The sequence below is a fragment of the Lagenorhynchus albirostris genome, chromosome 1 (assembly GCF_949774975.1).
Source record: "Lagenorhynchus albirostris chromosome 1, mLagAlb1.1, whole genome shotgun sequence".
Taxonomy (NCBI): Eukaryota; Metazoa; Chordata; class Mammalia; order Artiodactyla; family Delphinidae; genus Lagenorhynchus; species Lagenorhynchus albirostris.
Genome location: NC_083095.1, coordinates 33060061 through 33088006, shown reverse-complemented (window position 1 = coordinate 33088006; position 27946 = coordinate 33060061). Strand labels below are relative to the sequence as shown.

General features: G+C 46.1%; 1 protein-coding gene and 1 long non-coding RNA gene across 6 annotated transcripts in view; both read right to left on the bottom strand.

Moving 5' to 3' along the window:
• The window catches only part of LOC132529750 (uncharacterized), a 41657-nt gene extending 31742 nt beyond the window's left edge, over positions 1-9915 (bottom strand). The window contains exons 1-3 of one of the 2 annotated variants that reach the window (XR_009543560.1): positions 7549-9915; positions 3694-3874; positions 64-203 (exon numbers count right to left, since the gene is read on the bottom strand). This is a non-coding gene — a long non-coding RNA (uncharacterized LOC132529750). The remainder of the gene's footprint in view (positions 1-63; positions 204-3693; positions 3875-7548) is intronic. The other variant, XR_009543561.1, reaches the window with a different exon arrangement.
• A 4253-nt stretch (positions 9916-14168) lies between these two features.
• The window catches only part of DCAF5 (DDB1 and CUL4 associated factor 5), a 96847-nt gene continuing 83069 nt past the window's right edge, over positions 14169-27946 (bottom strand). For all 4 annotated transcript variants that reach the window (XM_060140506.1, XM_060140515.1, XM_060140523.1 and 1 more), the window contains 2 exons: positions 22464-22591; positions 14169-16234 (listed from right to left, as the gene is read on the bottom strand). In XM_060140506.1, the coding sequence (XP_059996489.1) occupies positions 14462-16234; positions 22464-22591 (1901 nt within the window). In that variant the 3' untranslated portion in view covers positions 14169-14461. The remainder of the gene's footprint in view (positions 16235-22463; positions 22592-27946) is intronic.

Sequence of the window (27946 nt, the reverse complement as noted above, 5' to 3'; positions counted from 1 at the left end):
TGATAGGTGGCAAAGCTGCTTCTCTCCAGGGCCCAGCGTCTTTCTTTCCACTGAGCTACATACCTTCCATGATGCTTGGCAGATGAGCTTTAGAACAGGGTTTGAAGCCACAGGTGGTTGTTATGGTGATGGGGCGGGATGGTGAAGGTGAGCTCCAACGGGTGTCCTGAGTGGCTGCTGGCACCTGTTAGACACCAGGAACCCTTGGGCAGGAGAGGAGACTTGGGTCAGATCCTGCTTCACTCAGGCAGCCATCTTGCCCTGGAAACACTGAGGATCACGCAATCCTCAGATATGGCCAAAGGTCCCAGGCCCAAGAGCAAATCCGTTCAAATGGAGGGAGAATCATGTGACAAAGGGGATCATTAGCCAAGAGCCTAGCTTGGAGCACCTGTGAATTCACAAGTCTAACAGCACACACACTGAGTCATCAGATACAAAGCACCCGGTACTGTGTCTGACATGCAGTAGGTGCTCAATCTCTGGTTGCTATTATTATAATAAAGACAATTTCCTTATGCAGAAATTAAATTGGAAGCTGAAGTTTCTTCTGGGCTGAGAGCTGGAGAGCTCTTCAGGGCCAGGGCTGTGGGAACCAGATGAAATTTGTTCCTAATGAGGGTTCTGTGGAAGCTCAGCAAGTAGTTCTATCAAATTAACAGGCCCGATGGACACAAGGGAGGAGATTTCTTCCTGAGCCTGGGCCCTGCCATCCCTCGTCCCTTGGAAATCAGATTACTGGGCTGGCAGGGCCAGGGAAGAAGCTGAACCAACACAATTACCAGCCCCAGCTTGTCCATCTCAACCTGGGAAAAGGGCAGGGAGGAGGGGAAAGCAGAGGGGAGTCAGGCTCTCTCAGGAAGTTACAAATCCAGGAAAGAGGACAGGATGAGCCCAGCCCTGCTGCAGAGCCCCATCTCCACTATCCCTTCCTGAGATTAGTTGTCTCATCCCCATGCTGTTCCCACGGAGCACCAGTAACAGAGGCCTCTGTCCTCCCTTGGAAATCAGTGTGGTAATTCCTTTTGTAGCTAGGATGCCATCAAGCCTCGGCTTGAATCTCCTTAGTGATGGGGTGTTTGCTTCCCATCAAGGTCTTCTATTCTATTATTAATTCAAAAGCAGCCAACTGTAGGCAAAACCACTGACATCTGGTCTTAGATTTGCCACAAACCAGATGTGGAGCCTTGGGCAAGCTTTGGCCCCCATATCCTCTCCTGTAAATGAGATCTGTGACCCTGTGGGAAGCACTGTGTTCGTGTTCTCCATGTCCTTCCACGCTCTCCCACTGGGAAGTGAGCTGTGATTTTCCAGGTGGATTCTGACTCATGGAAGCACATCAGCCCATCACGGTCTCAGGAGTTGACATGGGCGTTGCCCAGGCCGTGGTGGTCCAGGCAGAGCCACCCTTTACAGACTTTCCTTCAGCGACTGCAGGAAGCTGCTCTTGCCTTATCCCCAGATGGGAACAAGGCAGTGTGTTGCTCTGACTGATGATGAGGGCTACCTCACCGCCATGGAGGCAGCCAGCCTGAGACAGAGCAGACACACATGGAGGGCAGAGGCGAGAGAACTGCAGGGAAGGGGATAGAGCCCTGATAAACCTTCAGGCCACTCTATCCCAGAACTTTTCAGTTACGGGAGAGCCCATAAGTCACCATCATTGTTCCATGCAGTTTAAGCCCCATTTTCTGTCACTTGCCACTACTAATCTCCTAATGGGCAGAGACTCCTTTCAGGCTTAAAAGTGTTGAGATTTTTCCTGATAGGATATTGGCTTCTCTGCATTTCCATTCGACTGTAGTTACAGCACTGGACATACCCACTCTGTTTCCAAAGGAAGGGAGACTAGGAATCTGCTGAAAGATTCTCTCATCTCCCACCTAGGTCAGTAAGCTAGGAGGGATAGGAATTTTTCTCGGACCATCCACAGAAAATGATGCAGAGGAGGAGAGGAGTCTCTACCACTCAGCTCATTTCTGAGCCACTGTATTCCCTTTTTCTGCTGCTGTCAGTTTAAGTTGGGTTTCTGTCATTTGTACCCAAGATACCTGACTCCTAAAACCATTCCACCCATCTTTGTTTCCCAGCACCCACCACTGTCCGGCACATAACAGACTCTCAATTAAGATTATGCTTTACTTCCCATGATCTGGAGCCTTCTACCAATTTTGCCAAATTCAAGACTGTATTAGTATATGTGGTTGTCTCTTTGGAAGGCAGGTTCAGTTTACTATCCCAAACTGCTCTAGGTAATTATATGCCCATCTCTCAGAGAGAGAAACTGAGGCTCAGAGAAGTTAAGTATGACAAAGCCAGGAAGGAAAGATATGTCTTCTTAGAGTTACACTGCTGACTGATGATAAACTTACTTTTAGTTAATAGAACACCAAAGGCCCTGAATGTCCCTTCCAACTTCTATTGTGAGGAAACCCTCCACCCCAAGCTGGCAGTGAGCCTCTTTGGGCAGTGGAGGACATGGTCTGCATGTAGCTGGTCAGTCCTGTCCTGGAGTCAGCTTTGACTCAGTTCCAGGGAGCCTTTGGCCAGTGCTGGGTTTTTGAGCCAGAAGGGCCAGAGGCAAATGCGCACATCTGAGGGCAATGGCCCATGCGCAGGGTTAAGGTAGGTGAACCTCACCCAGTTCCCTATGAAACCAGAAGCACAAAGAGGAAGGACCCACAGGCAACCACTTAAGCATACCCTCCCCCTCCTGTTTTTCTTTGTAAAAGTCTCTGTTGAGATATAATTCACATACCATAAAACTTGCCCATTTAATGTGTAAAACAATGGTTTTTGATATATATACTGAGCTGTACACCCATCACTACAATCTAAGTTTAAAACATTTTCATCACCCCAGGAAGAAACCTGACACCCATTAGCAGTCACTCCCCATTTTCCCTCAACACCCCCTGCCCCCTAGCGCTAGGCAACCTTAATCTACTTTCTGTTTCTTTAGATTTGCTAATTCCGGACATTTCATAAAAATAGAGTCACACAATATGTGGTCTTTTGTGCAGGCTTCTTTCACTTAGCATAATGTTTTCAAAGGTCATCCACGTTGTAGCGTTAATTAGCACTTTATTCCTGTTTATGGCCAAACATTACCCCATTGTATGGATATACCACTTTCATGTATCCATCAGTTCATGGACATTTGGGTTGTTTCCAATTTCTGGGTATTAGGAATCATTCTGATATGAACATTCGTGTACAAGTTTTAGTGTGGTCCTGGTTTATTTATATATTCACCTCTGTTCCCCATTCTCATGTTCCTTCCCACATAGGTAACTGTTCCAGTTTACATAATGTGTATCTTTTGTTTTATGTGTTTATGATAAATGTGTGTTCCTCTTGTGTGCGTGCATTTTTAATTTACACATGTGGTTGTATTATATTGCAGTCCTTATTCTGTACTTTCTTCACTCAGCTCTGTGGTTTTGGGATGCATGTATGTTGCCAAGAGCAGTACATCTGGTCCATTGTGCCGTCTGCTGTAGGTCCTCAGGGGTGGGCTACTACCACATTTTGGACCTCCACTCCCACTTTATTGCCCACTTCCCTGGCACCACATGCAAACCCACAGTGGAATCTGGTATGTGTCCCCTTTAGAACCTGGGTGAGAATGTCTAGAATGTATGTCCAGGAGAGGATTGCTGGGACATATCAATAGAATATGTGTATACTTACTTTGAGTAGCGCCCGACTGTGAACAATCTCCACTGCTGGCAGGCAACAAGACTGGGGCTGCAGGGAATCGGAATTGTTCTTTTCCTCCATTTTCCCCACATGGAAATAATAGCCAAACCAGATACTCGCCATCCTGATTTGCAAAGCCTCAGGACACCAGTACTGAGATGCACCGTGCCTACTGAAGGACAGAGATAGACACATCTTTTTATTTCATGTCTCACATCACTTTGCTAAGTTTCTAGGATACTGTCTTCATTTAAACATCCTGGTCTCATAAAGTAAGGTTGTTCTTTATCTATCCCTTGTGGATAAAAATTCTGAAGAAAAACTACTGTTCCAAAAACTTTCTTTTGTTCTTGGGATGCAAAGATCTTTGACCCTACAATGACCATTTTCGTGTTTTGTAACTGGGGAGGAAATGCTGGGAGGGAATTGGCTCCTTAAACCCTCCCCAGCACTAGGAGTACCAAGGAACTGGGAAGAGAAGGGAGGATTCAAGGGATCAGCTGGGAATTTTCCCTCGGATTTCTGGTGACTTCCTAGAGAGAGATTAAAATCCTTATGGATAGTGGAAACTGTGAAATTTCTTCCCTGGGGAAACTTCCTACATTTTGGGAGGATCAACCATCTGGGCAAAGCTCAGGGCTAACACATCACTCTGGGTCTCCTGGGGGAGTGGTTTCTTTTTAAGGGACTCGCTCAGAGCTTACCCTACATCCCTACACCCAGGGGTGCCTCTTTTCACACAGCAGCATCATCCGAAGTCTTTTGCCAAGAATCCATTTGTATGTAACATGAGTCCCTTTGTCCTCATTTTGGTTTGCTAAGTTTGGATTTCTCATTATTGTCTTTTCCTAAGTGAAGGCCATACTCCTACCAGACAGATCAAAGCTCTGCTGGACAATCCCAGTAAGTCACTGGAAGCATGGGGCGGACAGCGGGGAGGAGTCGCGGTGGCTGTGAGGGTCTAGGCTCCCTCTGCCTGTGGCCACTTCTTTCCCCTCACTGGCTTCTGGTTTTCAAATTCTAGCTCTGTGGAGCGGCTTCTGTGGCTGGCTCTATTTGGAAGTATTTAGGACAAAGAAAGAACCCAGCATTTCAAAACACTGAGCTTTATTTCCATGTCACTTTCTCATAAATGCTGAGAGGGAATAGATTAGGAAGAGGAGAGGACACAGTTGGAGAAGTCACCAGGACTTCCTACTTCCATTTTTCCTTGACATTTCACTTAATACCGGCATCATGGACATGAAGCCAAAGGTCAGCAGGTCACTGGACCTGGAAGAAGACAAGATTATGATGACAATAATAGCAGCTCTCTTTACCCAGTGCCTACTTCATGATGGATGTTGTGCTAGATGATATATATATATATACACACACACACACACCCATATATATGTACATATGTATTTATATGTGTATATATATATATTTCCCCCCCCCCACTAACCCAGACAGTAACATTGCAAGGTAAGCCTCATCTCTACTTTGTATAGCCTACAACCCCAGGCTACCCTGGACCCTCACAGTCCCCCCTACCATGGCCCTCATCTCTCCCTGACTCACTGTTCTGCTATTCTAAGGTGGCTGGGCTCTGACTCAGAGCATGGGGGAAGGAGGTTTCTTGGCACCAGCAAGGGACACAGAGCTCAGGAGACAGTTGAGAGTTAGAATAAGCTTGTTAGTTCCCTCTCTGCTGGGACTGACGGGAAGCAGCAGCAGGAGAGAAATGCCCAGAAGTGGGGGGAAAGGGGCAAAGGAGGGTCTGATTACCAGAAGGCAGGGATGGTGCAGAAGCTGCTTCTCAAATCTCACCCTCTGATCTCACTGCCCCTCACAGAGCAGGACCCACAGCGTGTCCAAGTGGGGAGGACTGAATGTTAGAAGCAGCGTGGAAAACTGGGCAGCTGAAACTCTCCTAGGCCTTGAAGTCACACTGAGGACTGAGAAGAAGAAAATCCCTGTGACCGTCAGCTCAGCAGGTGTCACAGATGTGTGCTGGGCTCAAGCTTTCCCTCCACCCCCACCTCTGCAGTGACCTGGTCCTTGAGCTAAATGCTGCTCATAAGAGGGGGAAGGAAGGGAGACTGGGGAGGGGAACGCTCTAGGGAGGGAGCCCGTAGTGCACTTGGTGTGGCGGCAAGGAGAGCATGAAGGAGGAGACCCCGGGACTCACATGCCTCCTTTTCTGGACTGGGAGCTCCACTGGATGGCGCTGGCAGGACCACAGTGTGCAGCTGAGCAGGTGGTGCCTCCCATCGCGCTGGGAGGGGTCAGTCATGTGGACCACAGTGTGAATAGCAACCTCTAGGGTTAGGCACTCCACAGGCTGCAGGGTATAGTGGTCCTGCCCTCCGGGCCTAGAGAACACCTTAAAGAGGCTACCGGCTACTCTAGATTTTGAAGGTGGGAACACTCGGACTTGAGTACCGTCCAGGAATTGAAGAGGCCTCCTGAAGAGGCCGTCATCGGTCATAAGGTCAAGTGTTACTGGCAAGGGCCTGGCCAGAGATCTTCCTGACTGCCAAGGCCTTGTCCCTGGCCCCAAAGGCACCCAGGGCTGAAATGGTAGAGTCCTTGATCTTTCCCTGCATCAGCAATCACAAGAGCCAATGCCCATTAAAAAGAGAAAAATCTATGGATTTCCCTGGTGGCGCAGTGGTTAAGAATTCGCCTGCCAATGCAGGGAACACGGGTTCGAACCCTGGTCCAGGAAGATCCCACATGCCGCGGAGGAACTAAGCCCGTGCGCCACAACTACTGAGCCTGCATGCTGCAACTACTGAAGCCCGCGTGCCTAGAGCCCGTGCTCCGCAACAAGAGAAGCCACCACAATGAGAAGCCTGCGCACCACAATGAAGAGTAGCCCCCACTCACCGCGACTAGAGAAAGCCCGCGTGCAGCAACGAAGACCCAACACAGCCATAAATAAAATAAATAAATAACTAGAAGGTCTAACTGATCTCGGACACACATGAGCCAATCCTCTTGAATGAAGTCAGAGCTTTGCCTCTTAAGCCTGCTGCTCCAACGGTTTCATCTACTTCCTAAGTTCGACTGTTTTCCAAAGGAGACCCCAGAGGCATGCTAACCAGTGGTCCTCTGTCTTTTCATGCCCCCATCCCTCTTCCTGGTTCCCCCTGGCTCCTGTTGTCCAGGGTACCAACATCAGGATCAACCCAGCCAACCATCCTCTTCCCTCCCTTCCGAGTGGAATCCAAGAACTGTCTTTTCCCCGAATTCTTCATACATATTGACCTGAGAGATGAAGAGGTAAAAATAGCGTGGATGTTTAGCGGGCAGGGGCTCCTAACCCCCACCCCTCTGGGATACCTCCAGTGTACTCTCCTGTCTTAGGGGGAAGCGAGGTTGCCGACTGGATCCCAAATTAGGGGAGAAGAGAGGAGGTCAGCAGGTCAGATGTAGCTGCTGACTGGACTCAACTGACCTCACGAGGGAGACACAGAGCACCCCGACTCAGTAGGAGCCCAAGCCTAGGACATCTTCTCTGGTCTCTCGGCAGAAAGACAAGCTGGGGAAGTTGTAGGATTTGGACACTGGCCTGAAGAGAAGGACAAATTTGCCTTTGTGTCAACTCTTGCCCCCATGGTCAGCCAGATCGGAATGAGGCAGAGTCTCTGCCAGCTCTTCCACCTACTGGGGCTGCCCAGCCTTCCCCAGTAAGGCTAAACTAGGTAGCACCTGCCCATGGAATTCCAACCCAGGCAGGTGCTTGAGGAACAAAGGGCTGGAATTTCCTTTGAGCAGGGAAGTTTAAAACTCAGATAAAGATGAAGGGATCTGAACGGTAAGCTGCTTCTCAGAGCTAGTTTAGGAAAAAGATCTTACCAGGACCCAGCAGCCAAGAGGAACACAGCAATTTGAACCAGTCTTCTTTGGCCTGCAGCTGGGCAGATTCCATTTAAGATTTGTTCCTTCCTCTTCTGGTCCTTGGGTGCTTACAACTGGAAAAGTCTTCTCCCATTGTTGAGCGCTCGTGTACCTAAAACCTAACGACCTCAGTTCCCACACTCTGGTCCCTTTGATCTTTTCTTCCAGTCTCCCAACATGTTTATTGCTCCCCTCTGAAATTCACCCAAGAGATTTGTTGACATTTCTGGGCGCTGAAACATCAAGACGCATTCAGCAACCTAGGAGCCTCCAGAGTTGCTGAGAGGTGCAGGGACAAGTCACGTTAGTCTGAGTTTAAGGGCCCTGGTGCTGATTTTCTGGGGGTGAGGGTGGTCCAAGCTCAGCGGACTCTGGTTTCCCTTTGCACAGGCTCTTCCCTCCTTGCGCTTCCTCCTTACAGGCCATCTTCAATCCCTTGCTACAGCTGCATATTGTCAGCAGAGCCCCCGCTGGAGTCACACTGGTTGAGGGTGGGAAGGTCAAGGAAAGAAGGTAAGCGCCCCCTCCAACCAAAGAACCACATCTAGAAACAGCAAGATGTGAGGAGAGCACCAGCCTCAGAGGCCAGGCCAAGCCACTAACTGGCCTCGGGCTCTCCATCTCAAAAACGAGGGCACTGGACCGGACGATACAGCTAAGCACCCCCACCTCCTTCAGGACCACTCTTCCCTACCCTTGTTCTAGCTTCTCTTCTGGCAGATGTGTTTTATTTGAAAAGCTTTCCCCCCCGCCCCAAGTATAATTCCACTGCCTCTTTTCCACCAGCAATTCAAACCCCTCCTCTCTCATATTCCTCTGTCTGCCCTCTCCAAGGCCGCACATGTGCTCTTAAATAAATCTCTATTCCTGATCTGTCCTGAGGGCTTAGCGGGCCGGGACTGAACTCTTGACCCTTTTTCCCCTTGGCCTAGTCAGACTACTGTTGGCTTTTTTACGGTTTAGCTTCTTCTTGAATCAGATGTTACAGAATATTTAACACACATACACATGCGAAACAGTCCTGCATGGAAAACTCCGGTCAAAACTTCTCTCAGGCACAAACACAGAACATTTCCATGGCTTGCCACTTTTCTGATTCTCTAGGGCTGGCCCAGTGCCAGATCGGGGAATTTTAACTCTGAAGGCCAGAGAGAAGTTTGCTGTCCCAGCTCCTGAGGTCTGGGTCATCTCCAGTCCCACCATATTAAGACTGCAGTTTAATGAAATCTGCTAGTTCTCCCCCATCCCCTGAAGACTTGCTGTAGTAAGCAAGGATCTGTGGGCCCTGTCAGCCAAGGCTGGCTTTTTTTTGAAGTTCTCAGACAGAGCCTTTAGACAGTTGGCTCCCCAAGTTGGAGGTGGTGTCTAAGTCCCCAAACTCAGCTCCAGTCAGGTCCACTATAATGGGGATAATTTACTCTTTCCTGTGGCTTCAGAGTAAGGTTTGCTAATAAACAGTAAGTTCTTTCTCTGTTTCTATATTCCTTGGCAGACCCCATTGAAAAAAGCCTTCTTTGTGGTGTGCACGTTGCTTTCAACAAGCACTGAGAGCAGAATAGAGAGGATATGCTAATGACAGCAAGCACTTCAGTGTTTTCCATACATCAGGCTCTGTTCAAAGCCACACACACACACACACACACACACACACACACACGTGTGCCCACATGTTTAACACTCTAACAATGTGCTGAGACAGGTATTCTTCCCCCGATTTCACAAATGAGCAGCTTGAGGCTCCGAGCAGTTGTACACTTGCCAAAGATCTTGGCTCACAGACTGGTTCTGGTGGGCACTAGAGGGATGGCTCAGGTATGAGAACTCATTGGAACAGGATGTAGACAGGCCATGAGATGGAAAGAATGAGATTTTAGACTTAACAGGGACCTCCATTTCACAGTTCCAAAGAGTCTGAGTGATTTGCCCAAGGTTCATGATGCTACTCCACTGAAGAAATCAGTACAGAATCCACTTCTTTTGCTACTTCAATGTCACTTCCATCCAACTCACAGGTCTCTCTCAGGAGGAAGAGAAAAGAACAGACATTAGCTTTAGCAATTTAAGGTGGGGTCTTGGAGAGACTAGAAATGTTAGAAAATACTGACTCTGAGACATGAAGAAAAAATAAGTTAAAAAAGTGGTAGGGGGAGGCCCCAAATAGTGTCGCTAGCCATAGTGCCTAGGAATAGTCCAACAGGGAGATGTTACCCTTTGAAAGCCTATGCCAATTGCCAAAAACACACACTCACCTGTTCTAGGTACATGTTTAAGTGTGCTGGTGCTCAGGTCATTATATGATTGTTATTTCATGGAATTTATGCATTCCAGCAAAGGGAATTTCTCCCAAACCAATCCTGCATTTACTTGGGGATTTTTTTTTTTGGCTGCACTGCACAGTTTTCACGATCTTAGTTCCCCGACCAGGGATCGAACCCGGGCCCTCAGCAGTGAAAGAGCAGAGTCCTAACCACTGGACTGCCAGGGAATTCCCTTACTTAGGGATTTTCAAGAATCTTTATGACCTAGTGTTTTAAAGGCCAATCCATCGCATGTTCAATACTAGTTCTGTGGATCTGGAAAGCAGTTTGAAGGCACCTAGCATTTCATTCCTTCTATTGCAGTCTTCCTATTCTCCTTCCCTCCGAATGTCTTCCATGCCAGCTTCCCTAGACGTTCCCAAGAACGTCTCTCATGCTTAAGGATCTGGATTGGCACCCAGATATCTTAGTATTTTATTGCCTTTCTCCAGCCTTGGTGGAGGTACTAACAAAGCCAGACACAGGGAGTCTTGAAAGCTAGCATTCTGTACTTCAGCTGGAATATTCCATTAGCTCATGGCTTTGGGCTCCAGAAAAGAGTCACTTCCCAATTTTAGTTAATATGAAATACTAGATACCCGATTTCCTTACAACGTGACTGTCTTGTAGATAAGCACTGCAGGATCCTTCTGCACAGCTCAAGTAAACTCTGTTGAGTGAACAGAACTGAGCAACTCCTCCTGTTGTCCCTGGCCACATTAGTGCTGGCCCCAGTGAAGTTTACCTTTGCCTGTCAGCCTCCATTCTGAGAAGCATCTTACCACCTTTGTACTAACAGTGAATTGCAATCAGGGTGCAGATGGCTTAGATTTTCTTCTCATATACATTTTTCTTCTGCTGCATGTGGGAAGCACTGTTCTTTGAAGAATTTCAAATTTACTTCCAAGCCACTTAAATGTTATTTTTACTCTAGTATGAGTGCTCAAGGACAAACGAGCACTTAGACTGAAACACCCGACCTGAGAGAAACCATACAGCTTGTCCGAAGCCCTTATCCTGCTGCCGTGGGCAAGTCTGGACTCACCGAGCCTTACCTCACCTTAGTATTTCAGCGCTGGCACATCGTCTTGCTTAGGCCCTAAGGGAAGGCCAGTCTTCCTTTGGAAGCATAGATTTTCCTCACAAGAGTCTTGCTTGGCAAGAATTTTTCAGTTAACTGAAGGAGGCCGCTTTACAGATAGGATATATATATAAGGTGGGGTTTTTTTTCTTTCTGTTAAGAAAAAAAGTTTGCAATGCATGTCTGGGACAGGGCAGGAAAAGCAACTTGATATTTGGAAACATGAGAAAACATAATTCTTTGGAGGCTGTTTGTAATGTCATTTCACTGCATCATTCCCTCAGTTCCAGCTAATAAGAGTCAATTCCAGGATTTCACTATCCTGAGTCTGTCTAAGTCTGGTGAAGGAGACCAGTTAGGTACCTCCTCCTACTCCAAATGTTGTTGTCCCAATGTAACCTTTGTCCCAACACCTAGAAGTGACAATGATCATTGGCATAGATGTAGTGCACCGCAGTTTTTCTTCTAGTCTTCAGTGTGGCTCTGAATCAAGTTTTCAATTAGGCAAGAATTAAAACAGGAAAGAAATGAAGGAGGAGGGGTGTCTAAGCAACCAAGTCTTCCCTGGAAGAGAAGAGGAAGCCATTAGAAGTGAATAATAGGTTTATTTGCATATACACAAGAGAAGAGCTAGCGTTGCTGGGAGAGAGGCGGGGCTTGTGAGGAGGTAAGGCTTCAGCAGAGGAAGGCACCTTGACAAACAAGGGACTCCGGGCTTAGTAAATCAAGCGCAGTTGCAACCTTCTTTTGCCCCAAGCCCACTATTCATTTAACTCATTTACCTGTTGTCCTAGAGACATGGGAATCATTTACAAAACCAGGTGGAAAATAAAGTGGAGGGAAGGTTTTATAAATCTGGACCAGCCACTTAAAATTTTATGTACAGGATGCAGGAAAAAAACTGTAAGAGGCACTTTTGAATAGCTCATAACCTAATCAGTGCCATCTGCCCTGTTAGTAAAAATACCTATCATGGAAGAATCTGAGGATTAAATGTGCCTCCAAAGTTGGCGTCTCAAGTTTAGGCGAAGGGACCCTGGAAGTGGTAGTGGCAGGAACTACCACTTCTGATCTCTCCATGATCAGAAAGAAGATTTCTGGAAATGAGAGTGGAATGGCTACAGAGACAAGCACTCCTCAGCCTGCTTCTGTGGGTATGCTGTGGGGCCTATCTCTTGGAAGCTGAACCTGGGATGTCTCCCAAGGATGGAAGCCATCCTTGCTAAAAATGTCTTTCTTGGATACTAAAGTTGAACCAGAATGAACTTTGACTTCTCTTTTGAGTACCCAAATGAGATAACGGCTCTTAACATGAAAAGACCAAGTTCTGCATTTGGGAACAGTAACTACCAAGTGGCTAGTTCCCAGCGGAACTTTACTTCTTCTCCAGAAAGATATGCGGATTGTCCTTAGAGAAGTCAGAAGTGGCTAGCTACTGACTAGATTAAATAATATAAAACAAAAAGACTGGGAAGGGGAATGCTGACTAGGAAGGGGAAGAGAAACACACACTGAGTGATTATATCTTTTTTTTTTTTTTGTATATAAAGGATTAAAAAATTCCAATTTAATAAATTTTGGAAAAGCAAATGTAAAATGACTTGGGCTTATAAAACCAGAATTTACAATTATCTGTGAATAGTCAAAGACAAATCATAGAACCGTTTTGATTACAGATTAAAGTAATTCTAATGGTTACAGAATCACTTTCCCACTCCCCGTAAAACTGTAAAACTGAGATTACAGTTGTTAACTTGTAAGCATCCCCACTGCTACTCACACTCCTTGGTCTCCTTCTCCTAAGCCAATGTTTTTACACCCAAGTCACATCACACACACCAGGCACATCTTTCTTTTAACAAAGCTTAGCAAGGTGATATCTCCTTTTGGCTTAGATCAACAACCTTCCTTTATAAATAACCCCCCTTCCCCCAGTGACTAAATTCACCCAAGTCATCATCCTCCACAGGCTGTCTCCCCTTGGTCCCAGTTCCAGTAGGACGGGTCCTTCCCTAAAAAGAACGCTGGATCAGTGAGGCCACACCAGTCACATGCTAGGTCCTCTCTAAGCCAGTGCCGCTGGTCTCCTAATTGTCTAGCACCTTTGTGCTCAAGAAAGTTGTAGTGTTCTCTCTCTCCCTCATTTCTTCCCAGTATTCTCCTGCCTTTTCATGACATCCACGCCAACAAGGTATCTGTCATCCTAGGTCTTCCCGTCTTGTACAGGCCTTCATTAATATCCAAGTGAGTGTGACCACCACTGCAATGCTGAAAGGCTCCTGGTCTTTTCCTCTCTCAATCTTTATCTACCTTAATGAAACAGAGCCAGTGACTCCTCTCTCCATACTCTCTGCCTCCTAACAGACCTACTCAATAAGAATCTGTTACTTCGAGATGCCTCCTGCTCTGCAAGATCCAGTCAGAACACCACAGTCTCTGTGGACAGCAAGCCTGAGGGAAGATGCCAGTTCCACCAATTCTGACCATTTTGGGTTGAACTAAATGAAGGCAGTACCATACTCTGCCCTTTCCTATACTTCTTCATTAACACACCTATAACATTCACTTTAGTAGTCTGAGCACAAATCTCTCGAGAGCTGTCTTTCCCGTTCTTTCAATACGCCTAGATGCCACCACACGCGGTCAGGAAGAGCCTGCTGGCTTTCTGAGTGCCTCATAGGAACTAGCACCTAACTTGTTAAAGTGTTACCCATAACTAGTCATATTTTATGGCCTCCCTACAGTATGGTATTGCGCCATCGCTCAATTTGCAACCAGTGAAATTTATCAGGGGTCTATCTATGTTCTCTCAAATCTGATCTTAAGTGCTAACCTCTCATTAGCATTAAAAACGCTCCACTTTTAGTACGTCTACATTAAATGATCAACGAAGAAGTGCTACTGAGAAAACATGGAAGATTTCTTTAAGAAAGGAACCATGCTTTCCTTTCCAGCACAGCCAGTGGGCTGAAGGTCTATTTCCAGTCTCGTCTCCATTCTTTCAGCATAAATCCACTACTCACTGGCAACACAACCTGATTTAGCAGGCACTCATTATTAAGACCAGAACACCTATGGCATGTAAATGGGGTGAGATGGCAGAAAATACAGATCCACAGATCCTTTCTGATGGAGAAAAGAAAGAAAAGTCTGAGACAATGAGCTCACACATGCCAGCGCACACACACAAGAACAAGTCAAACATCTCAACGAGGATTTACTTTAACAGAATCTGCACAGGTACACTATGCTCAAGTCTTACTAGAAAGGAGTCACTTGGATTTGTTTCCCTTTCTTAACACAGCACAGCCAGTGGCCAGCTAAACATCAGACCCATTGTTGAATAGAAGGGAGCAGCATCAGACACAAAACTTCAGGCCCTGGTTTTATGTGCCTTTAATACTATTTTTCCTTTCCTCTGTGTTCACTAAACAGGATTTAAAAATTTTTATAAAGCTACTTTTCGTAGCTTTTTGTTTTCCCTTTGTATTTATCATGTTTTTAATTTCTTCTCTGAGGAGGAATTCTCCGAATCTGTGTCTTCCAATTCGATTCGGTGCCTTTTGAGGCCACTATGGCCATGAACAGCCCTGCTGCTGTCTGTGTCTGGGGGGTCAGTGGGGTCCTCTCTCGTTCCAGCACTGGGGGTCTCACAGGTCATTTCAGACCCACAACAATCTTTGTGTAGGAGCATCGCCGTCAGGGACAAGTTATCATGATCAGTGTCCGAACGTCCTGGGGACGAGCAGGCCACCGCCTCCAGCTCCCCAAAGCTCTGCCCGTTGCTGTGGGGATGAGGGGGCCGGGGGTGTAAGCGCCCATTGTTGTGGTTGGCACAGATGGTTTCGAGGCTCCTCTCCTCACTGTCATCAGACTGGGTCCTCAGACAGTTGCCAGACCCGCTGCTGAGAGCGGAGCCAGATGCCTTGGGGACAGGAGGGGAGGGTGGCTCCTCAGCCCGGCTGCTCAGGGCCTTGCTCAGGGCCTTTCCATTGAGCTTCTTGGTCTCAAAAGAGTGTTCTACAGAGCCACCAGTGTTACTCGTGTCCTGAGAGGTGTCCTCTGGTGCCTCAGCCCAAGGGTGACCGCTGGGCTCATGGCCTGGGCCATTGCTGGGATTTATGGCAGAAGTCCCTTCTTTAAAAGCGTCCTTGCTGTGGCCTGCGGGGGGCAGGTCCTGGCTCCTCTGGGCCATGGTCGTGTTTAGACAGGCTTCCTTACTGGAAGAAGGGGCTGGGTTGTCTTTGTGGCTGGTTCCTGCTCTCCCTTCATCTGCCTCCCCAGACACAAGCGAGCTCTCTCCCTCTTTGTTATTTGAGTAGGAGATATAGGAGTAGCGGAGCCACTTGTAAGCTTTATAGATCTTGCGCTCAACTGACTCTATGTCGGAAGTTGGCGATGCTCGGCTTGGCTGAATCTCCAGAGTGGACGTGTTCCGCTCAGGAGAGGAGGTGGGGGAAGAAGAGAGGTCATCTACTTTGATCTGGGGGTAATCATAGTTGTCTTCTCCAATGCAGGTGTCAGTGGGCTTGGTCGGGGCACCAGGCCTCTCCTCTCGAGGCATCTTCTGCCGGCGCCGCATGGCGTTCCGCTGCCGGGTGGACGCTCGCCGTTCATTCAGCTCCTCCTCATCCTCGGAGCTGCTGGGGCTGCCGGAGCTGCTGGACTCGTCTTCAGGGCTGGGAGACCGTGGCCGGGGGAAGAGATCTGTGTCCAGTTCAACCTCACAGGCGTTCTCTTCTGAATCGGACTCGTTGGAAAGAGCCAGGAGGCGTTTGTCCTGGTAGCGCCGCAGGGCAGACAGGCGCTGCTGGCGAGTGGTGGCATCCTCGCACGTGGGCGGTGGCGGAGTTGAAGCCACCACATTTGTGGCAGTGACCCGCAGGGGCCCCAGGTGGAAGGCGCTGTCAGCAGACTCATCCACTGTGGGCGGAGGGGAGCGGGGCAGCGAGGCCGAGGACTCGGAGTCGGTGTAGCCCGAACGCTCGCTGACCCCTGCGTGCAGCTGGAGGATGGTGCTTTCGCTGAGGTCGCTGTCTGAGTCGGAGCTCCAGCCCTCGATCTCGCGACGCACCAGGGAGTCAAAGAAGGCCATCATCCGGGGGTCTTCCTGCACAGACTGGTTGGCGTAGTCGTGGGACAGGCCACTCCCACTGTTCAGGACAAGGCTGATGTACTCTTCGTGGGTATAGAGACAGCGAGAATCATCCTCAATCCGACCATCCAGATCTCCGGTACATCCTGGCTGCTTGTATGGGCTCCAGATCTGCACAGAAGGCGAAAACAAAACCAATGAGGGCTGATTAGAATGTATTCTAAAGCTGTCGAACATAAAGAACACTAAGGCAGAGCTTCCCCAGACCCTCCCCGTCACTGAGCCAGGACTTGCTAACCAACTTTAAAAATATAATCCAGACTGGATTATGTGGGCCACATATGAAAATGGAAGCTTCCAGATTCAAATGTGGGACAAAGCATGGTCTAGGACACAGCATTAGCCTAGCTTCAGGAGACCCAAGTCCTGTCTCTAGGCCCAGGATAAACACACACCCTGTCTGCCACTACCCCTCTTCCCTTTAGCTTCCTCTATTAGTAGCTTGGAAACTACAATAACCCCCTTCATAATCTCAGAGCACAGAGGATGACTTGAAGATTGGCCAATGTGTTCAAAACTCTCAGAAGACTGGAGAGGTACCACTTTTCCAAAGTGAAAAGAGACCCAGCAGTCAGTCCTCTGCGACAGTTAATATTTCAGCCTATAACTCTACTTCTCCCCAACTGCAACATTTCTATTTTAAACTAATGGGAATTGCTTACTGGAGCTTGATAAGAATAGCCAGCTGCCTACACTGCAGTTCCCTCTTGGACGTGCAGGCATCAGTTACCCAGGAATCTGGGTTCTCTTAACCAGGGAGCTGCTGGCTTGCTCCCCAACTCTTCTGAGTTAGCTGCAGGAATAGGTAGGACACACCTTCCAAGACCACAGACCCATCCCTTAATACCCTTCCACTCCATGGTCAGAGACATGGGCGCATATGGCAGAACTAGGATTCAAACTAAGGTCTGTCTGAATGCAAAAGCCCAACTTTACAAGTTGAATAAGTTATGCAAAAACGATATCCAAGGTAATTAAGCTGTCACTGCAAATGAGAACGATGAGCTTCACCTGACTGCCAGACTGGTCCAGAGCAGCACAGAGAAGCTCAGTTACATCAGCTGGTAGTCATGGCAACTCAGATGAAATTCCAGATGATTTTCTTGCCTTGACAGGCTGGTGTCTATATTTAGATAGCACCCAACCCAGAAAACAGTGGCTCCTCATCCCCTATCAAGACAATGGCTTTGTTTCGGCAAAGCTGTCCAAGGACAAATTCGCCTTCTTGTAAGCCCTGTTCCCGAGGCCCTTTCCTTCCGTGATTTACTTTGATCTCCTGGGAGACAGTGTTTCTTTGGAGGATCCCCAGTTCAAGAGGGGCTGAAGAAATCTTCTAGGCTAAGTGTCTTCACCAGTTCCCAACTCAGATTCATTCCTCCTTCAACTTTGTTCCCTGCCCACAACTCCTCAGGCGTTCTCCCATCTCCAGCTTCATAATCTTACCCAGGGGAGTTTTAAGGCAGTGGTTCTCAAACTTTGGCATGCACGTGAATTACCTGAAGAATAATTAAAATGCTGACTCCTGGGACTTGCCTGGTGGCGCAGTAGTTAAGAATCTGCCTGCCAATGCAGGGGACATGGGTTTGATCCCTGGTCTGGGAAGATCCCACCATGGAGCAACTATGCCCGTGTGCCACAAGTACTGAGCCTGTGCTCTAGAGCCTGCGATCCACAACTACTGAGCCTGCGCGCCTAGAGCCCGTGCTCCGCAACAAAGAGAAGCCACCGCAACGAGAAGCCCGAGCACTACAACGAACAGTAGCACTTGCTCGCCACAAGTAGAGGAAGCCTACACGCAGCAATGAAGACCCAACGCAGCCAAAAATAAATAAATAAATAAATCAAGGTGTTTTATCTTAAAAAAAAAAAAGCTGACTCCTGAGCCCCACCCTTAGAGATTCTGATTCAGTAAGTCATGGGTAGGTTACCAGGGGTCTGCACTTTTAATTAGCACTCAAGGGGTAAGTGGGGGGACCAACTTTTAAGAAACACTGGAATATAGTTAGCATACAATAAGTAGCAGAAAATAAAGGCTTAGCCTGAAGCAATTCTCAAATTCTTTGTGAGACTCAATTTTCGGGAAACATTTAGACCTGGCCTTCAGCAACGGCCCAAGGTGTAAATGACTATCTCTGCAAACAGATGTCTCTGGGAATAAAAGTTTGGTGGCTTAGAAAAAAACTGAGGGGGGGGGGACTTCCCTGGTGGTCCAGTGGCTAAAACTCCATGCTCCCAATGCAGGGGGCCTGGGTTTGATCCCTGGTCAGGGACCTAGATCCCACATGCTGCAACTAAGAGTTCACATGCCGCAACTAAAGATCCCACATGTGGGAACAAAGATCCCGCCTGCTGCAACTAAGACTCAGCACAGCCAAATAATTAATTAATTAAAAAAGAGAGAGACTGAGGGGTCCAACAGGCAAAGCCTTTAGGGTGTTTTGGGGTCTTAGTCTATATTCTCAGCTAAAGTTCTCACTCCCCCAGTTTAAAAATGGAAAATGTTACTAACCATGTTGCATAATATGAAATCTATATGTACTTCCCAGAAACTCAGAATTTAACAGAATCACAAAATGTTAATGGTGAGATTCTTGCTGGCCCAACTATCCAACAAGCCTAGATTTTAATCTACTACCCAGCCTCCTATATCTTCACTTCAGGAATGAAAATCAAAATACTGAAAGTTGGCATTTATATGCGCTCTGGAATGTATTAAGCTGAGGCAGACTTTCATTCCTGAAGCTTGGAGTAATGGAACAAAACGCTGGATCAGGAGGCAAGAGTCTTGAATGTGGGTTCCCACACAGCTCTAGTTCGCTGGTGACCGTGGGTGAAGCTCAGCTTCCTTATCTAAACAGTGAAATTAGATGGGTCTCATGCAATCCTAAGATTCAGAGCAAAACAAAACCCCTATCCCAGACGGCCAGTCTTCAGTCCTCAAGGGACTTGCCGCACAGAGCTGTGGGAACTAGTAGAACAGGTAGGAACCCAAGCCTCAACACTTCACATGGCCCAGAGCAAATGACTTCATCCTGGAAACCTCTTTCTCAACTGTAGAAATGAGAATGATAAAATGATATAACGTATACCAAAGCACCAATAACTGTGGTGCTTCCTCCTTCGTTTGGCAACTGAATACCTCAACTAGAAGGTCTGAGACTCATCTTCAAAGAGACTTTTGAACAGCAGAAGCATTGACCATCCCGATTATGTTAGTCCTTCCTCATCCCTAAAATATCAATTTCAAACATTTGTGAAATTGTTATTTTTCTTACACTGAAAGTCAACAACTCAGAAGTGAAGCAATGAAAACACAACTTTCTGTTGCATGTTAAGTGTGGCTAGATGTTTCTCTTCATGGGGGGGCAAAGTTCATGAGAAAAGCAGGAGGGATGAGCAGCTTTCTCTTCAAGCCCAGTGAAAAGTTTAGCACAAGAGGCTGCTGAGGAAAAGGATGCAGTTCAATTCTTATTCAAAGCATCATCGAAATGGAAAGCAATTTAAGTAACAAGTGTTCTGATCTACACAGGTGACCATGACATGCTTGATGTAGCATCTCTAAGCCCTCTTCTCTCTTTGTGCTATCACACTAAATTTAGACATTTGCCCACCTACCAAGAAAAACTACACAGATAGAGACTTAAGCTGTTATTCAGGGATGCTCCACACTCTCTACTCCGGATTCCAAGACTTCCTGGGCCCACCTCTGGCCTACCATCCCTGCCTTACATCTCAGCCCTCCCTTTCTGTGCTCTTTACTTTGGCCAAATGATCATTTTCTAAACTGGTCCTACACTTTGCTGCTTCTGAGCATTTATTCATGAACACACTGCCCGGAATGCAGTAGGTGATCAATAAATATTTATTGATTCAGTGAAATAATTAAATGTCCATTCTCTCTGCTTAGAATGGTCCTCCCATCTTACTCCTTTCTTTTCTTTTGCAGGCTTTTTCCTTCAAAATCTAGTTCAAGTATTACCTACACTGAGATTACCCCAGATGGGGAAAAAAATTTCCCCCTCCCCACACAGCACTGTTTCTATCTCTTATGTACTTATTGCATTTTTCATTACCTTTATTTCTTGTCTCTCCTACTGGGTCACCAATTCCCATGGGGACCTGCATTACCTTTCTTTCTTTGTGTTCCTCACAGGGCCTGGCACAAATTGCAGACAGTAGGTATGGTTCACAAATACAGGGTGAGTAAATGAATATTGGTCTTTGAGGAAAAAAATGCCAGCATTTGCTCCATCTTGCTATCTCTTATGTTTAACTACAAAATGAACCCCCTTTTTTCTGCTAAGTGTGGGCAATTCAAGGGGATAGAAGACCTGTTATGGGTGAGAAGAGGCTGGCCCTGACAATAGGGACTCTTCTCCTCCAGGCCAGAAAGGCATCAGCAAAGGACAAGTCAGGGGGAAGGTGGAGTGAGTAGAGAGAGAGGTGGAGAGAGAAAAGCAGGCTGGACTAGAATATGGTGGAATGATGGTCTTTGAGCCATTGATCCTCTCAGAAACAGCAAACAAGAAAGTGACTTTTATTAAAATAGTCAGAAATTGTCAGGCACAGGTAACTTACAAGGCACTCTTAGGTGTCAAGTCACTGTTAGCGCCCTCACTTGACAGATGGGAGACAGACTCGAAGGGCTGCCCAAGGGTACTAACTGTACTGACTTAAGGTTTTAATTGGCTAAACATGCCTACTGTTGAGGCAATGTTCAGACCTCACTGGAACCTGAAAGCAGTGAGCTCCATAGTTTAGTCTGAATATTTCCACAGAGAAAATATTTTTTTCTCCTTCTTCTCTGAGAACTTGGCTAGGTTCCAACCTATGACCTTTCGGGTAAGGACTCCGGTTGACTAAACAATAATTGGGGAGACTTAGCACAGAAGCATCCCAGAGTGTACAGCCAAGCAGGAATCTCTGTTCTAAAGGAGATGCTCAAGCAGAGCTCCCTGAGAGAATGATGTCAATGGGCCTAGAGAGGACATGCTACTGTGCCAACCCATGAGTCACAGGCTAAAGGAGAAGGGAAAACAATGCAAGGGACAGGGGCAATTCAATGACTGCCCAAGTGAAGGACTACTGAGATGATCAAACCCAGCAGGGGCATCAGGCTGCCTGCTGTCTTCCCGCTAGCATGGTAAATGTGGCAGTATACCAGGAAGAACAAAGAACAGGGCTCTATGCTAGCCTTACCACTAATTAGCTGTATAATTAACCCCAGACAGTAAATTTACAATTTAAACCTCATCATCTACAAAAGGAAAAGTCAGTAAAAATGATCTAGAAGTCCTGTTCTAGCCCTGTTTATTTATGGGTAAATAAATGTATGCAATCTTGAAAGTCAGCCCTGATCCACAGGACCAATAAAACCTAAATAAAGGAAGTTGGAATAAGGACAAATAAAAATATTGACCCATACTCCAACATTACATTTTTGATAGATTCCTCTGCCTCAGATACAAGTTGTATAGTTTTCTGGTTTTTTTTAAAGAATGAAAGAAAATGAAAACTACCAATTTGTTACAAATCAATTTTTACTTTTCCCCTGAAACTTCCCTCAGGTTTTCAATGTCATTTTGGGGGAAAAAAAAGAGGAGTTTTATGTTTTGCTGGGGAGGGGGGGAGATCATCTATCCTTATTTAATAGTCAAGTTATCACAGGGTCCTCAAGAATTCGTCCTTTGCCCTGAACCCTCATTTTCTCAAATGTGGAAAAGGGTTACTAGCGACTGGAATGTGAGTGATGGGCAGCGGGCCATCCTTCCGTGGACGCAGGCCAGGCTGGGTCTCTCAGTTGCAAGCTCTAAAAATATTCCTTGGCAGAGTTAAGTTCATTCAGTCAATGTGCAGTTGATGCAAGTGTTTAGCCTCAATCACAACCACATGCAGTGGTTGATATGCATGTGGTTGTAATATTTTGATATGTCCTGAGACAAGTTAGCTATGGTTCCGGTAGTCACTTAGTTATGAGGACAGCAATTAAGGAAAAGTGCACACAGAGTAACTTTGGGGATGATAGCTTCTTTACCACCAGATGGGGTTTGGAAAGCAGAATTCATCAGACTCCAGATCAGAGACCATGGAAATGTAGTGGCATACAGGTAGTATCTAGTTTCAAAACCTAGTGATTATTTTTAAAAATGGCCCTGAAAGGAGGGTTTTAAAACCACCCTCTTTAACATCAATTTTTCCGTATTTTATAATATGTCAAAATAATTGAGAATTCTGATAGACCTTCGGTATGTTTAGCTATGAGGTCCTACATACATTTAGTTTTTTCCATTTACGAATTGCAATAATTTCTCTAAAAGGACAAGAGGGTAAGGTGCCTCACCTTGATGATCTTTTCTACACCAGAAGAGCAGATCATGTAGGTGTGGGGGTTAAATCGGACCTGGTTCACAATAGACCGATGCCCTTTCAGCACCATGAAGGCTCCGTTGACCACCCTACCAATGCCACCTGGGAAGACAGAAGGAAACAAAAATCAAATGACGAAACAGATGGAAGTAAACAGGTTCCAGTAATGGCAAACAAACAGCTCTGAACCAGAGCCGAGATATTTTATTAACTATACCACCAGGAGAATGCTTAATCTTACAGATAAAGTTGCTATGGAAAGAAGGAAGATGAAGTATCTCTCGGCATATGTGCTCTTACCAAGAGCCTTTATTTAGTCTTTAAGCATTGCCCACGCCCACCCACTGCAATTCCATTGTCAATGAAGCCACAGCCACTTAAAACATTTCTCAAGGTTTTGATCCCCAAGATAGAATCCAAGTGTTACCTTAAAAAAGGCCAGTCATAAGCAAAATGAGATCGAACTGCTTGAGAACAGGTGGCAGCTGAGCCAGGGACATGCAGAACCAGAAGCATGTAATTACTTAAACGCGCAAAAAAATCTCTGATCCAGTTGCCCTCATTTTCTATAATGAAAACAGCACAACAAAGCAAACAAACAAAAACCTCTGGGAAAATAATGGAGAAAATCCCTTCTTCACTCTGATGGCAGGGAGAACTAAGGATAAAGAAAGGAGATATGGGTCACTTTCATAATAAGCAGAGCCCAGGTATTGAGAATTAGAGAGTGTGGGCCTTAAATACACCATGTATGGAGGCCATTGATAGGAAAGCTGTATCTTAAGGACCATCCTGTAGGCTTTCTTCTTCAATGATGGCGAAAAGTACCAGAGGCCTAGAACTTATAGATGAAAATGTCATCATTTATGAACTCGGGACAATCTCAAAGGTTCAACTTCACTGGTAAGGGCATCACACTCACACAGAACAAATGCACCCAAGTTCTGAATAAGGTCACTTCTGAGCAGCCAGCAACAGCTCAGTACACACCAACTGGCAAAACGTGATACATACAGACACAAACAAATGAGTGCTCATTTATTTAAGCAATGAGTGCCTTCTTAGACCCTACCAGGAGCATGGCACCACTAGGGCACAAAGTACCATCACGCACTATCTCAGCTCCACACGCCTCCATCCCAGTCCCAACTCCACCTTGTTCAAACATTTATTCCAAACGTTTCTCATCTCAGTATCTGGAGGGAAAATGGCCAGAACAACATCCCTTTTCCAGAAATAATCTGGTTCTGCAGAAGGTGTCTTCTGCTTTTGGCCTCCTGACAATTCCTCCTTCACCTCTTCTGCCTCATGAAAGATATCCCTCTTTATTGACATGTACATATCTTTTTTTTTATGACAGCAAGAGGTTTCAGACTGTACTGATTTGCTCCTTGGTGGTGCCAACTTGGCTAGCACCAGGTGCTACTCTACTTTGTGAGTGACAAAAATATCCTTTGCCTAAATTTTCCCCCATGTTTGACATTATTAATATTTGAATTATTCAGGATGGATAATGTATTTAGAGCCGTTCATATTTCAGCCCAACATCATCATGTTTGTTAATAAACTATAAAGGAGAAGAAAAGTAACTAGGACATAGGTGTGTTTTTATGGAGACAAAGGATTAGGAAAGGTTTAAGCACCAAAGGTAGGCTGCCTTGATGGGAACCCCTAGGCAGCCTGAGTGCACTAGGTTCCTAGGGTAGAGTGGGAGGAGGGGAAGGTAACCTGAGCCTAGTCAAAGTACAAAGAAACTTGAGAGAATTAAGGAAAAGGGATCCATGGGAATCTAAAACAGTTGTCTCAATACAGTGATCTCACCACCCCAAGGAGTTCCCTTGGGTGAGTTTCTTTTCTATATATGGTTGATTCAACAAGTAGCAGTCCTGCTCATGGAGCTCTTCTGAATTCTACGTTTCCAACATCCTACTCCTATTCATACCCACACTGGGGTGGTCACTAGCAAAGAAACTTACGGTTGAACCTAGTACCAATCTCTTGTTTAATCCTTCTGCCTCTAAGAAAAAGAATTTAAGTGACTCAGAGAATTTCAGTGACTTCTTTCAAGTAGCTAGTAAATGGCAGAGCCAGTATTTGAACCAGAGTCTGTTTGGTTGTAATGCCTAATATCGTTCCCTCTGTAACACTGGCATTTAAGAGATGAAAAGGTTTGAATAGGGGTGGAGTCAAAAGGTCATAACTGATTTCTAAATCCTTCTGGCAGTCATTGTACAAGTTGATTTTCTTTTTAAGTCCTAAATTTAAAAGAGGGGAAGAAGAAGATTCTATCCAATGGTATTGTGATTGCAAGCTCTACAGTATCAGCACAGGACATTTCATCACATTGCCAACACTGAATAGTCTATGAGAGTAGAAGTGGATCTCTTGCACACCCAGAACCTGGGGTGCAATGCCTGAACTAAAGCAGGAACTTAGTAAAACTAAAGCAGGTATCCATTGTTAAATGGATAGTGTTTCAGGAGAGGGCAATTCTAGAATAAGTACCACCAAAGGAGGACAGTTAGAAGGTCTCATGTCTTAAAGAATCAGCTACCAGAGAACTAAAGTTTATCAACTAAACCAATCTTTCTGTCAAAGATGACTTAGAATACAATTACGATAACTTTCAGATCTAAGGAATAACTGAAGGGTATCAATGCTTGAAAATTCAAACCATGGAAAAACTGTTTCTAATGCTCTTTCAAGCACTGTGACTTCATCTGGTTTCTCTTCTTGGCAGCAATTTTTTAAAAAAATAAATTTATTTATTTTTGGTTGTGTTGGGTATTTGTTGTCACACGCGGGCTTCCTCTAGTTGTGGCGAGTGGGGGCTACTCTTCATCGCGGTGCGTGGGCTTCTCATTGTGGTGGCTTCTCTTGTTGCGGAGCAACAAGGCTCTAGGCACGCAGGCTCAGTAGTTGTGGTGCGCGGGCTCTAGAGTGCAGGGTCAGTAGTTGTGGCACATGGGCTTAGCTGCTCCGCGGCATGTGGGATCTTCCCAGACCAGGGCTCAAACCCGTGTCCCCTGCACTGGCAGGCCGATTCTTAACCACTGCGCCACCAGGGAAGTCCCTTGGCAACAATTTTAATAAGAAATTATTTCTCCTTCTTCCTACCCAAATGTGTACCCAGAAAATCTGAAAATGAAGAGGAAGTCAATAGAGCCAAGAGACAGAAGGTGAAAACAGGTACAGGAAGTATTGCTGCCATCTGTATAAGGTAACCCAGGCTGCGTACAGAGAATCATAGCAATGAATGGGCTTCAGAGAGGTTCTCTATAGTCCCTCTCCTGGTTTCCAGGTTTCAAGTAATTGAATACAGCTGCTACTGTACAGTTTACATACAATGATTCTTAGAGAACAGATGTTTTATCAGTTCTGGAGATTTGTATATACCACATAAATTTCTTTAGTCTGAAATGGCTAATGTCAAGATGCCAATACCAGTACGACCTTGGGGCCTCCTCTCCTCCATTATCTAACCAGAGCCTGCTCATCAACAGGAGAATCGAGTTGGAAAAAGTTAGGTGGGGAATATTTTTGCCAAGAACTATATAACCGGGCTTCCCTGGTGGCGCAGTGGTTGAGAGTCCGCCTGCCGATGCAGGGGACATGGGTTTGTGCCCCGGTCCGGGAAGATCCCACATGCCACAGAGTGGCTGCGCCCGTGAGCCATGGCCGCTGAGCCTGCGCGTCCAGAGCCTGTTGCTCTGCAACGGGAGGGGCCACAACAGTGAGAGGCCCGCGTACCGCAAAAAAAAAAAAAAAAAAAAAAAAAAGACAGATATTGGTATAGGAAATGCTGGAAGCATGGGAAAACTTCATCTGGTAGCTCTAGACTCGAGTAGCAAACAAAAGCCTGCAGAACACAGTGATAGGGCAAGATGGGAAGCAAGGACATAAAGGAGTGGTACTACTTTGCAGGAAAAGAAGTCAAAAAATCAGGTAACAATGGTTATTGCCATGATGCAATGGACTTCAAATCTCTGTAATTACCTAGTCCTTCCCTAAGCAATAAGACTTGGGCTTGGTGATATTCACCAAAGAATCCAATGGTTAATTCAGTTCCCATCCTAACTCGTCTTATTTGACTTATTAGCAAGATTCAACAGAATTGCCTCGCCTTTGGCACACTTTTTTCACTGCCCTCCTAGGATCACCCTCTTTTGGTTTTCCTGCTACCTCACTGGTGACTCCTTGTTGATTTCCCTTTTTGGCTCTTCTCCCTGGCTTTTTTTTGGGGGGCTACTCAGCGCAGCATGCAGGATCTTAGTTCCCCGACCAGGGATTGAACCCATGTCCCCTGCAGTGGAAGTGCAGAGTCTCAACCACTGGACCACCAGGGAAGTCCCCTCCCTGCCTTCTTAACATGAGAATGCCTTAGCGCTCAGTTTTTGGTCCTCTTCTCTTAAACTACCTATACTTCACTCACTGCTGATCTCAGTCACTGGTGTTCTCATCCAGTCTGTGGCTTTAGATACTACCTATATGATATCAAAAAAATTTTTATCTCTAGTCCAGGTCTTTCTTGAACTCCAGACCTCCATACCTCTAACATCCAAAGTGTTTATTCAACAACTCTACCTGGTTGTTTAAGAGAGATATTAAACTCTACCTGCTCTCCCTTTCTCCCCCAATCTAATCTTTTAGGAAATCCTGATAGCTTTACTTTAAAAAAAAATATTTATTTATTTAGGCTGTGACAGGTTTTAGCTGCGGCACGTGGGAACTTTGCTGCGGCATGCGGGCTTCTTAGTTGCGGCATGCATGTGGCATCTAGTTCCCCGACCAGGGATTGAACCCGGGCCCCTTACATTGGGAGTGTGGAGTCTTAGCCACTGGACCACCAGGGAAGTACCCCCTCCCCCTTTTTTGGCTTTACTTTCAAAATATATCTAGATTTCAACCCCTATTACCTTGGTTCAAGCCACCACCACAGCTCACCTGTGTGAGAGAATCCTACTAGTTCTCCTCATTTCTACCCTTGGCAGCCCCACTCCCACTATCTACCCTCAACTCAGTAGTCAGAGTGATGCTGTTAAAATAAGTCAGATCATGTCAATCCTCTGCTCAAAATTCTCTAATGGCTCCCCACGTCACTCACAATAAAAGCCTACATGATTGGACACCCCTATACCCCATTTATCTCTATGACTAAGCCCTACTATTCTCCCCTCAGGCACATTCTCACTTCAAAACCTTCATACTGGTTCTACCTGAAATGCACTTATCCCAGATTTCTGCAAGGCTCTCTCACCAATTTGAGGTTTTGTTCAAATGTGACCTCCTCAGTGAGGACTATACTGAATATCCTATCTAAAATTACATTTCCCTGACTCTGTTCCCATACCACTTCCTATCCCCCTTATTCTCTATTTTTTCTTTCTCCGAAGCACTTCTAACCTTTTAAACATACTATATAATTTACTGTATCTATTGTTAATTGTCTGTTTCCCC